Source organism: Colossoma macropomum, unplaced genomic scaffold (genome assembly GCF_904425465.1).
Source record: "Colossoma macropomum unplaced genomic scaffold, Colossoma_macropomum, whole genome shotgun sequence".
NCBI classification, from domain to species: Eukaryota; Metazoa; Chordata; class Actinopteri; order Characiformes; family Serrasalmidae; genus Colossoma; species Colossoma macropomum.
In genome coordinates, this window is record NW_023494792.1 from 56,462,865 (window position 1) to 56,475,842 (window position 12,978).

At 41.8% G+C, this 12,978-nt stretch overlaps 1 protein-coding gene across 1 annotated transcript in view; it reads right to left on the bottom strand.

Annotated features, from left to right (window-relative positions):
• Positions 1-11,458, bottom strand: part of aldh1l2 (aldehyde dehydrogenase 1 family, member L2) — a 30,255-nt gene extending 18,797 nt beyond the window's left edge. Inside the window, exons 1-5 of the mRNA XM_036577637.1 lie at positions 11,322-11,458; positions 8,959-9,103; positions 3,259-3,493; positions 971-1,136; positions 751-852 (exon numbers count right to left, since the gene is read on the bottom strand). Coding sequence (XP_036433530.1) covers positions 751-852; positions 971-1,136; positions 3,259-3,493; positions 8,959-9,103; positions 11,322-11,369 — 696 coding nt within the window. The 5' untranslated portion in view covers positions 11,370-11,458. The remainder of the gene's footprint in view (positions 1-750; positions 853-970; positions 1,137-3,258; positions 3,494-8,958; positions 9,104-11,321) is intronic.
• Between the last annotated feature and the right edge of the window lie 1,520 nt (positions 11,459-12,978).

A 12,978-nucleotide genomic window follows, 5' to 3' on the forward strand; every position in this document is an offset into this window, starting at 1 on the left:
TTGCTTTGGTTGATTTCCTGCTTGTTGATTTATCCATAGGTCTCCTACAAGCTGTCCAATGTATTCAAATGAAGATGCTGAAGGCACTGATTTAAAAGCCCAGCGGCCACAATCACAGATTCGTAAAAGAGCAGCATACAGCGGGCGTGCAGCTGGGCTTGAAGGGTAAAACTAGTAAAATGCATTAATGAAAAAATTATTGGCGTTAATATTAAATTGAATTCAGAACCATTAGCCAACTGTGTTTACACACAGAGGAATTAGACCTCTGCATTTAACCCATCCATGCAGTGAAACACCACATACACTAGGGGGCAGTTAGCACACTTGCCTGGAGCGGTGGAAAGCCCTATCCGCGGCACCCTGGGAGCAGTTGGGGGTTAGGTGCCTTGCTCAAGAGCACTTCAGTCACATACTGTCAGCTCAGAGGATCGAACCAGCAACCTTCCGGTCACAAGGTTGGTTCCCTAACCTCCAACCCACAACTGCCCCTAACTTATTAACATGCTGAGCCTAGTCTTAACCTAAGCCTAGAGTGTCCTTTACACATCTGTCAACAGCTAAACAAAAGTCCATCATGATATCATGAAATAACAGAGCTTGGCCCCTATTTAATTTGGTACCACTGACAATCACAGCGCTCTTTAGCACAGCCCTGCATTACAAACATGTGTTTGCACTGACTGTAAGACAGAAGTCTGACAGCCTCTGGCCTGGTCAGATTTAGCTCTGTGCGTGAGTGTGTGATACCTTGGCATTAGATTTCTTTTGGATTCCCTCGTAACTCGCCCCCTCCTCGGGTTGAGGGATCCTGGGAGCTTTGCCATCGGCAATGAGCTGCACAGCCTCCACCTGTTAAACACACACAGTATGTACATGTATCCGACTTACAGTGTGTCTACATCACAGCACTCAATTAGTTTTTGCAGTCGATAAGCAGCTTTTGACAGGAGGCTGATGCTGTACCTACCATGGACTTGATTCCCTCTGGGAAGAGGAAGCGGTTGTACAGCGTGTCCACTGTGTCATTGGGCTCCACTGCACATTGCTTCTGCAGCAGAACAGGACCGGTGTCCAAGCCATCGTCAGCCCAGAATATGGAGAAGCCGGCCTTCTTATCACCTTCAATCAGAGTCCTGCATGTACACACAGACACACACACACACACACACACACACACACACACACACACATAAACATGGTCCATTCATGCACAGGAAGATGCACCATTCAGTAAAGTGTGTGTCAAGATGAAACCTGCTTATATGTTTGCTTACTCACTTCGAAATTCTGTCAAAAGTGTGGCTTATAAACTTCCATCAATGTCACATTTACGTTTGGAAATAGAAGTCAGACATATTTTACTCTGATTTAAATATAATCAAGCATTATTATTGTGCTCTGTTTTGTTTTTTGAAAGAAAGTGCTTTACATTTAAGCATGTTTTTATCATTGTTTACAATTGAAACAAGCAGAAAAAAAGTTATAAGCTGTTAATACAAAAAGTAAATTAAAAGTGAATTTAATTCCTGTTTTAACTACATAATTCAAATCACGTATCAAATCAAATCATGTTTACTGTCACATCACATTTACACAGGTGGAAGGTCAGTGAAATGTACTTATGTGAGTGAAAATTACTCATGTTATTACACTTAAATATTACAGCAAAAAGACAACAACTGCAGAGGAATTATTGGATTACTGGATGTCTAAGGATTTAGCAGATACAGGTTATTTTACACCAAATTATTACCCTATGGAGGAGTCGCACGATGCAGCTGAAACTTCAGTCACTTCTTGCTCTTATTACAAATCAGCGCACTTTATCCCTGTAATATGACTTTCAATGCCCTGTAATTATTTCCTGTAATTATTCATTATCTTGATGTTAGCTTTAGTGAGATTACGTAATGGAACATCATGATAGAAAGTGAACAATGTCAAAGCAAAGTCTATCTTGCTGCATTATATCAGGTCGTACGTGGATAAGAAAAGCCTGTTATCAGAGAGTCTGGTGCATTTCATTGTTTAACATGGCCTACTTGGCCTGCTTCAGGAGAACCACCTGCTGGGACAGGAAAGGACCACCTCACTGACATGCAAACTGACCAAACATCACAAGCTTTTTATCAATCTAGTGATTATATCTTGCTCTGAAGCGTTCACTGTTTTTACAGGCAGACATGGGAAGTAATAAAGTATTACTACTTTTATACTATACTTAAGTAAATTTTTTTAAGTATCTGTACTTTATTACAGCATTTCTGTTGAGTAATAGGCAACTTCTGTTTAGGCACCTCATCAAGCACCAAATTATTAGCAAATGAAAATCCTACTAGATGAGAAACTAGAAGGTGGAAGATGAACAGATCCCCATCCAAATCCCCAAAATCTGCCATTTCTTTTATCTTGATTTGCATGATCAGGAGTGTCAAACTCAACCACTAAAAGGGCCAGATTAAAAAGATCACAACAAATCCATGGATCAGAGAACGCCTATTTTCTTATTTCATTTGTAATTAATAAATTAATTAATTCAAAGCATGCCAAAACTGCAAAATAATATAGCAAAATATAGACAGGCACTTGTAGCACATATATATATATATGTGCTACAACTACATACATATATGTATACACACAACATAAGCTACAGATGCATGCTGGGGTTTGTAGTGCAGCGCATTGTGAAAAGGGCTAATATTAATGGAAAGTTAAAATAACTTGCGGGCCTACAGGCCTTGTGTTTGACACACGAGTTATAGATGGTGCATGCAGATGTTTCATAAAACATTATTCACGCTCAATGTCTTGGTTGCGTACATCTAATTAATATTCAATAAAGAACACACTTTAAAAAAAATTACTAGATAATAAATACTTTACTTTTAGGAGCATGTGCTTTTACGTGAGTAAAAAAAGGTAAACCATAACTTTTACCAGAGTATTTTTACGACAGTACTTGCACTTCAACTTAAAGCGGACATCTGCCACCTCTGGTTACGGAGTGCAGAGGGGGCAACCGGTTGCAAAACTTTTTTTTTCTGTTGGGCTGCTAAAAACATGCGTGGAAGTGCTTGTACACGAAAGTGCAGAGTGGTGATCAGATTGGAAATGACAGAATTCCAATAGTGGTGGCCAGCCTAGCATGCAAGAGATATCGGATACTCCGTGTGGATGGACCGCCTAAGACTGAGTCTAAAGAGTAAAGAGTTAGGCAAAGCTAATGTCATGGATGTCATACGTGACTCTCACCAGTTGATGGCAGAGGCTCCTCTGTGTTTCGGGAGGAGGGATGGGTGGTAGATGATGGAGCCGTGTTTGGGGTGGTCGATCACATTCATGGGGATAAACTGGGAGCAGAATGGCAGGACGTTGAGCTCAGCGCCCACAGCCTTGTAAGTCTCCACCACCTCGGGGATTGGCTTCCCTTTCACACGCCAGCGGGGGAACTTAAACACCGGTGTGCCGTCCTTCTCCGCCGCCACAGCTGAGGGACAAGGTAAAGAAAGTGCATTAGGTCAGTTAAGGACACACAGTACCACTGTCTGCCAGAGAACGTTTTTCACAGCAGGAACGAATCAGGCAGCCACACAAAAACTAAACTGTACTGCCAAAAAAAGTATCCACTTCCATTCACCAGCTTCTGCACGTGGTATGGAAAATGGGCTCAAACAGCAAGGCGGAGTGGACGTGGAAAATCTAGTCTACCTCTTCAGCTGAGTAGCACAGCATGCCTCTCGGACAGCATGCCACAATAACTCCAGCTGATACACCTTAGTAATATAAAACTAATAAGAACTATTAGACTCATGGACTAATACTGTACTGAGACACATACACCGATCAGGCATAACATTATGACCACCTCCAGGTTTCTATGCTCATTGTCCATTTTATCAGCTCCACTTACTATATAGGTGCACTTTGTAGTTCTACAGTTACAGACTGTAGTCCATCTGTTTCTCTGCATACTTACCCTGTTCTTCATTGGTCAGGACCCCCATGGACCCTCACAGAGCAGGTACTATTTGAGTGGTGGATCATTCTCAGCACTGCAGTAACACTGATGTGGTGGTGGTGGTGTGTTAGTGTGTGTTGTGCTGGTCTGAGTGGATCAGACACAACAGTGCTGCTGGAGTAAACACCTCAGTGTCACTGCTGGACTGAGAATAGTCCACCAGCCAAAAATATCCAGTGAACAGAGTCCTGTGGGCAGCGTCCTGTAACCACTGATGAAGGACTAGAGGATGACCAACACAAACTGTGCAGCAGCAGATGAGCTATCGTCTCTGACCTTACATCTACAAGGTGGACTGACGAGGTAGGAGTGTCTAATAGAGTGGACAGTGAGTGGACACTCCAGCAGCACTGCTGTGTCTGATCAACTCGCACCAGTGCAACACACAAAAACACCACCACCACGTCAGTGTTACTGCAGAGCTGAGAATGATCCACCACTCAAATAGTACCTGCTCTGTGAGGGTCCATGGGGGTCCTGACCACTGAAGAACAGGGTAAAAGGAGGCTAACAAAGTATGCAGAGAAACAGATGGACTACAGTCTGTAACTGTAGAACTACAAAGTGCACCTATATAGTAAGTGGAGCTGATAAAATGGACAATGAGCGTAGAAACAAGGAGGTGGTCATAATGTTATGCCTGATCGGTGTATACTATGAACAGCAAAAAAGGTTCAGCGTATTTAGAATTAAATAAGGACAGGTTTAAAACATGCTGAAAAATTACAGGAGCATTCTTCCTTAAGGGGCCCACATGATACACTTTTCTTGTATTTATTTTTACAATATATGCGTATATATATATGAATTCTGTAGAAATTGCCTGCATTTACATATTAAGGGCTGGTCTTTATTTAAGTTACAATAAAGAACAAACACAATCTAAACTGCACAACACACAAAAATAATGTACTGTTCTTGTCCATGTTGAACACATTATTTAAACATTTACAGTGTGGGTTGAAAAAAATATGTGAACCCCTAGGCTAATGACCCCGACAGAAGTTAACCCCCTTTAAATGGCCAGGGCCTGCCAGCAAGTCCAAAGTTTTATTACACAGTTCTATTAAAAATGACTCAACTAGTTTGTAATGAAGTCCCTGTAGTTACTGAATAATAAGCCTTAGTATGTAATAAGCCTGGGATTTTAAAGGGTTAACTGAAGTCAATAGTTAGTAAACCTGGAGTCCAATCAATGAGATGAGGTTGGAGGAGTGGGTTAGAGCTACTTTGGCTTATAAAAACCACAAACAGTTTAGTTTGCTTGCCTAAGAAGCATCTGCTGATGTGAGCCATCCCTCACAAAAAAAGATCTAAGAAGACCTACGATCAATCGTCCATTGTTGAGTTGCATGAAGCTGGAAAGGCTTACAAAGCGATCTCAAAGAGTTTATTTATCTGTCTACAGTTGGGCAAACTGTCCATAAAAATGTGGACGATTTAGTGCCGTGTCTTCTCTGCCTGGAAATGGGTGCCCAGCCAAGATCACTACAAAGACACCATGCTCAATGAAGTAAAGAGAAGACAAGAGTTGAAGAAATCATTGGAACTGGTTAACATCTCGGTTCATGAGTATACTACGAGGCAGTCGTGGGCTGGAGGTTAGGGAACCAACCTTGTGACCGAAAGGTCGCCAGTTCGGTCCCCTGAGCCGACAGTACGTGACTGAAGTGCCCTTGAGTAAGGCACCTAACCCCAAACTCCCTGGGTGCTGTGGATAGGGCTACTCACAGCCCCCTAGTGTGTGTGTTCACTAGCGTGTATGTGGTGTTTCACTGCACAGGTGGGTTAAATGCGGAGACGAATTTCCCCACTGTGGGACTAATAAAGGGTAACCTAACTCACTCTACCAAAAACATTAAACAGGCATTGTGTCCATGGCCTGAAGTTTGCCAAAGAGCACCTTGACACTCTGGGAAAATGTTTTGTGGACCGTTGAAACTAAAACTGAATTTTTCGGGAAGGGCACTATGTATTTGGGTAAAAGGGTATTGCATGCCAATATGAAAACATCACCCTAATGGGTAAATACTAAAGGGTGTCGTTACTTTTTCATGTCACTGTATATAGACTGTATTGACTGGGACCCACTTGCAGGTCCAGGCTTCTCTTTTTTACTCCTATAACCTGAGAAAAAAACTCTTTAGTTTGCATTGTTTTCAATGTAGCTACTGAATAATAAGCCTTAGGATGTAGGATGTATGTGTTCCACTTTTATCCAGTTCGCTGCAGTAATCCTGGCTGTTCTACAGTCATGCATGCTCAGAACCACGTCATAAATCATGAACGGCTCCAAATAAAATGATAGTGTGAAAGGATCTGAAACACTGCCTGTGGAGACTTCACAGAGAGCCGAGCACAATCCATGAGTATCAGGCGTCCTTCTACACCAGCGCACAATGCTGCACAACAATCGCTTCATTCAGGCCCTTCAGTCTCTGGCCATGCTGGCTCAGATACCGCGCCAGAGAATAAATATAAAGACAGAAACCTTTCTTGAGCTCAGCAGACTTTCCTATTCTCTTAATAACACAGCCATATCTGTCCATAATAACAGCATAACAGAAACCATCTCAGGCTGGTGCCAAAAAATGTGGTGAGTTGAGGACATCGGCAGAGCTGTGAACCGGCAGCCGGTTTGGATCGGCTACAAAACAATCACCATGCCTGTTGTGGGACTGGGAGCTGGTCGATCTGTTTAACCGTATCATAGCCTAAAAGTTCACTGGCAATTCAATCAGACATCACAGCGATGTCCCTTTCAACTCATTAAAATATGCAACCAGACTGGCTGCAATGTGTGCAAGTCCATGCTGGTCAGAGTAAAATGGATCAGCATGTGGAACTGCAGCTTTCTGTGTGCTCCTATGTTTTCTATCACTGTGTAAAAGAAGCATGATTTACATTTACGGCATTTTAGCAGACGCTCTTATCCAGAGCGACTTACAATTTGATAACGTCACACAGGTAGGCGAAGGTAGTGTTAGGAGTCTTGCCCAAGGACTCTGATTGGTATACTGTAGGGTGCTTACCCAGGCAGGGATTAAACCCCAGTCTACAGCGTAGAAGGCAGAGGTGTTACCATCTATGAATTTTGTTAGACTGTGTTCTTTGCATATCATAGTAAATGCAACAGCAGCACTGAGGAATCACATTATTGTGGAGAAGAATAGATTACTAGTAGATTACTAATAGATACTTTTTGGCTTGGGAAATCTTTTATTTATCAAATTTACTGACTTTATTAACCAGATTTGTGAAAATGCATCAGAGAATAAAAACTAGTCTGGGAAGATCACTGTTGAGAAGAGGGCTGAATTGAATTGAATTGAAAATGAGAAGTCTGCTGAACTTAAAATGATATAGTAACTGATTACATGGCTTTTCTTGAGTTGACTCAACTTGAGGACACAAGAGTTCACACAACTCAAACTTCTTAGTGGAGTCAAAAATTCTCTCAGCTACTGTTTCTAGCTCTGCATCTCAGTTAGATAAACAAAACTGAATCTGTGTTTTTCCCCTCTAGCTGGCGCTCCTTCTGTCACACAGTCCCATCTGGCATATTTTCCTCTTGGGCTTCCAGATATGGACAGCTGTGATCACAATCTCCTGATGTTTTGATGAATTATTGGACAGTTATACCACATGGAATGACACCATGCTTTAAATTTAACACAACAAATATTTTCTCCAGTGTTTTAAACCTTTGTAGACACAAAATCTGAGTTGTTTCATGTGTTTTCCTGAGTGGTGCAGTGGACCAAGCCGTCACCTCAACAGGAGGTTGTGGGTTTGAGCCCCAGCGATGACATAGCCATCTATAAGTGTGTACTCAAGAGGAAAAATGTCTAGCAGGATTGTGTGATGGAGAAAGTCCTGTCTAGAGGGGAAGTTGAGTATAAAAAACAAGTTCATTTTATTTAAATCACTGAGATGCAGAACTAAAAACTAAAAGATTTTTTGACTCAACTATGAAGTTTGAGTTGTGTGAAGTCTTGTGTCCTCAAGTTGAGTCCACTCAAGAAAAGCCATGAAATTGGTTACAATATCTTTTTAAGCTGAGCTGTCCTCCCATTTTTAACAGTGCATTGTTGATTATTGATTATTGTTATGGTGTGTTCTCTATCAGTAAGAGACAACTGGCTGCACATGTATCATTTGTCATTCATTACTGCGATATTGGCCTTTGAGCTACTGAAATCACCAATAACTTGAACATGCAAATAATCCACAAACCAAACACTATGCTGTGTACTGTGTGCTGTAAATATTGAGACAAATTGCAGTTCTAGATAAGTGTTTCTTACTTGCGTGGGTGATTTGATGAATCAATACAGTCATGTAGTCCAATAAATCTACATAGATTTGGTCAAAATGATACAGGCTGATCTTTAACTTTGTCACATTAATGGTTCACCAGTGCCTTTTTAATGTACAATAAGGAGTATCACAATTACAATATGTAGCAATACAATTGCAGTACAGGTATTTTGTTAATACCACGCAGCCCAACAAATAGAAAATGCTTTATTTTTCAAGTGAAAATGAGTCACTTCAGACATTTTCCACTTTCTGCGGAATGAAAAACACACAGGACACAGAACACACTCAGCTTTAAGGCCATAAGGATGTGTGTGTTTGTGCCATCAAAGACTCACGCAGCTACAGGATTTTTCACCTCACTGCTTTCCTCTGCTCTTCTGTGAAACAATGAGGTCATTATACATGACCAGCTGGTCAAAAGCCTTACTCTGACCCCAACCCCCTTCACACTCACCTCAAACACCCACACTGACTCTCACATGTGCCTCATTCACATGGTTACAGTCTGCACAGAGCACTTTAACCTCAGGAAGGCAACATTAACCTTGCATCTCTAGTTCAGGGGTCCTCATTTGCCCTTTATAAATCCCCTCCCCCTTTCCGTCACTCACCAAGTGGGTCTGCCTTGCCATCCTTATCTGGAACGGTGAACACCCCCACCACTTTATGGCCTTGCTTCCGGAGGTTTGTGTACACTTCCTGACCAAAGAGGCTCTGGCCAATCAGGGCCAGCTTCAGTTTATTTTGGTAGTAGGCCTGTGTGAAGAAACACGAGATGGGGGTGGATCACTTTCATTCAGCATGCCAGAAAGCTGGACAAATATGAAATGAGTGGAACGAACCTCCTTGCAGGCAAAAAGAAACCTTGCTTGGAAGAACCTGCAGCTTTATAAGGTCTAGAAGGCCATAAGAAGCTAATTCATGTGTAGTAAAGTCTTCAACATTAAGTAACAGTGGAGTCAGACTGAATAAAGTATACTGAGTATAACAATGAACAGTATAACTCTGGTGTCAGATTGAATGATGTTTACAAAAATAGCAGTGCTTTCGACTAAATGAGGCATACTAAGTGCAGCAGTGGTGTTAGATTGAAAGCAGTATGAATATCGAGTATAACAGTGGCCTCAGCTTGAATGAAGTTGAATGAAGAGTGTTGTCAGACTGAATGAAGTAAGAATATTCAATATAACGATGGTGTATAATTTAAAGAAGTATCAATATTGAGTATAACAGTAGTATTAGATTGAATAGAGTAGTATTACAGTAGTGTTACAGTAGTATTACAGAATAACAGTAGTATTAGATTAAATAAGAGTATTTTGAATTTCCCCCATTGTGGGACTAATAAAGGATTATCTTATCTTATCTTATCTTATCTTATCTAATCTAATCTTATCTTATCTTATCTAATCTTATCTTATCGTACTGAGTATACAGTATAGTGGTGTCTAATTGAATAGAGTATACTGAGAATAGCAGTGGTGTCAGATTGAATGAAGTTTATTGAGTATAACGGTGTTCTCAGATTAACTGCTTACATGGCCAGGGCCTGTCAGCAAGCCCAAACTTTTATTACACATTTCTATGTGTGTAATAAATTACTTTTTGTGTGTAATAAACGAAACAAGACTGAATTAAGTATATTGAGCATAACAGTGTTGTTAAGAGTGAATGAGGTGCACTGTGTACAATAGTCTTTCTGGTGACATCCAGTATAAATAACAATAATGCGTGGTCACACTGTATTAACATGCGGGAACCAGATCTTAATGCATGACTATGACTTAGTAAGAGCAAATAAGATAATTAAGTCGTGGCCACGACTTAGTAAGGCGTGGAAACAAGATCTTGCCTTATTAAGCTGTGGTCAAGTCTTAATTATCTCATTCCCATGCCTTACTAAGTCATGGGCATTACTTAATTATCTTATGCCTTACCAAATTGTGGCCATGACCTAATTATCTCATTTCCACGTCTTACTAAGTCGTGGCCATGCATTAGGATCTTGTTCCCAAGCCTTACTAAGTCGTGGCCACAATTTAATTATCTCATTCCCATGCCTTACTAAGTCGTGGCCACACATTATGTTTGTTTATACGGGATGTCACCAGCAGGGCTCCGTATAGTGGTGTCTGTTTAAATGGAATACATTGAATATAACAGTACTGTCAGACTGAATGAGGTACACTGAGTATAACAGCGGTTTCATGACCATCAGCACCACAAGTTTCCATGAAATAACGCCCATGATAAGAGCGGAGCGCCTTGTAAAGCCTGCCTCTCAGTAACAGATGGTTAAGCCACTCCACTGAGATAACAGAGAGGTGTGGGTGTGGGAAGAATGGCCAAATGTTGCAACGAAAGGCCAGCCGTTTCCGGCCACCGCCGTTCTGAGGGCTAACACACTGCCACTATTTACATGAAGACGTGTTGGATGTTGTCACAGCAGCTAGGAACGCCTCTGGACCCGCAGACTTGCACGGAGGATTCTGTAACCCGATACGGCCTGAGCTTTTCGCCCCTTGCTGATGCAACTCGCCGAGGGGGCTGTCTACTGGAAGTAATCCGACTGCAGGCTTCCCGAGTCCGGCAACGTGGCGAGCGGCGGCAGCGCTCTGGAAGCCACGAAGCTATGAACAGAAGCACGGTCTGCTCCACTGCTTCTGATGGGGATTTAAACCCCAACACCCAAAACTGTAACGAAGCTGGATTCAGCTTCCTATTTGCCAGCTTCTTGTTCGAATTTCCCCGTTCCACCTTAAATGGTGCAGCAGTTACATTCTGCAGTCACATTCTGCTGCACCATTTAAGGTGGAACGGGGAAATTCGAACAAGGAGCTGGCGAATAGGAAGCTGACTTAAGCCTCGTTCCTATTCATTCATTCATTCATTCATTCAGCTCTTAGATACTGCCTTTTCCATTCACGGCTAACAGCGACCAAAGACAGCGCCACGTTAGCCATCAAATACTCACGGAGCTTGTAGAAAAGGTCCTGCGGATCGTGTTGGCCGCCCTCAGCATGGCTAAACCCCTGCAAAATCCACAAATCTGAAGAGCCGAACTCAGCAGTGGGCTCTGAGACGCGCACACCTGCTTTCTGAAGAGCGATGTCCGACTCGCCAACGAATCGTTCGTTTGAATCGATTCTTTTCAATAAGCCGTTCGAACTCATTCACCTGATTCACCAGGTTCAAATGAATCAACCGGTTTCTTTTGTGCATTTGCTCACTGTCTGCATCCGTGTGCAAAAGTTTGGGCTCACTTGGCCAGAGTAGGTTACATGTGAAAACAGATATATACTCTACTCATTTTCAAAAAGATGGTTCTTCAAGGGTTCTTTAGCGAAGGTGACTGTTGTATTTAGAACCATGAGTTCTATATAGAAGCATTTCATGCTGAAATGGTTCTTCAGATTGATGGAGAACGTGTTGTATATGCTGCTGTACGGAACCTTTTTGAAAATGGTTCTATACAGCACCAAAAAGCGTTCTTGTTCTTATTGTGAGAAGCATCGTAACAATAGCAGAACCATTTTTGGTTCTATATAAAACCATGAACACATTCTCCATCAATCTGAAGGACCATTTCACCATGCAAAGAATCATTTAAGTATGAAATGGTTCTAATTCATGGTTCTATATAGAACTATTGTCCTTGCTAAAGAACCCTTGAAGAACTATCTTTTTTTAAGAGTGTATTGAAAATACGTGTTTGCACATTTTAATGCACAATGCACAGTTTATTAGCTAAAATGAACCCAATGGAAAAAGAGATCAAATAAAAAAATATGGCCTGTGTAAAAGTTATGGCACTTTTTACATAAATAAACGAAATTGTGCACTAAAACAGGCATATTTAGGCCTAAGTTTGAGAGTGTTAACTCATTTTCACCTAGAAAATCAACAAAATGTCATTTGACTGTGTGTTCAAACTTTCACATATGACTGTAATGTTAGGCTGAAGACCTCCAGTAAAATTTGTGTTTTGTTTCGAGTTTGACTTGAGTGCAGGAGGTAGATTCGGTCTCTGATCGGATTTCCAGGCTGAGATAAAGAAGGAGATAAAAAGTCGACTCACTGAATCGAATCTAATTGTCCATGAAGGAAAGGAGGATTGTAATTGGCTTAATTTGTGAATCAGTGAATCGATGAATTGGTAGTTGGATTCAGTGAATCGGCTCGTTCGTAAGAGTCGGTTCGCTGAATTCAGTCGAACTGAACCAATTCTGATTCAGAGTGGATGACGGACGTCGCGCCAGGCTGTGCGTGCGCGCCCGCGCGTGGACTCCTTAGCATACACACCAGTGAGTCAAAGAAAAAATGCATTTAGCGGGTAAAACGTGTGCGACTGTGTGAGGTTTTCTCTGTATGGTGCGCACAGTGACGCATTATCTCCCGTTTTGCGGGGCGACAGTTAATTAAAAAGCGGGGCGCTTATGCAATGCGCGTGACCTGGAGGCGAATGCGCGTAACCGCGTCCCCCTCTCTTGACTGTGCAGCATGAATGGATATGGAGAACTGAAGTTTCTGTTCTACTCGTACAGCGGATATAATGCTTGTGTTCTTACTGCTATTGCTGAACTGCTACTGCTGCTATTACTATTCAGTCACTACACTCTCAAAATAGATGG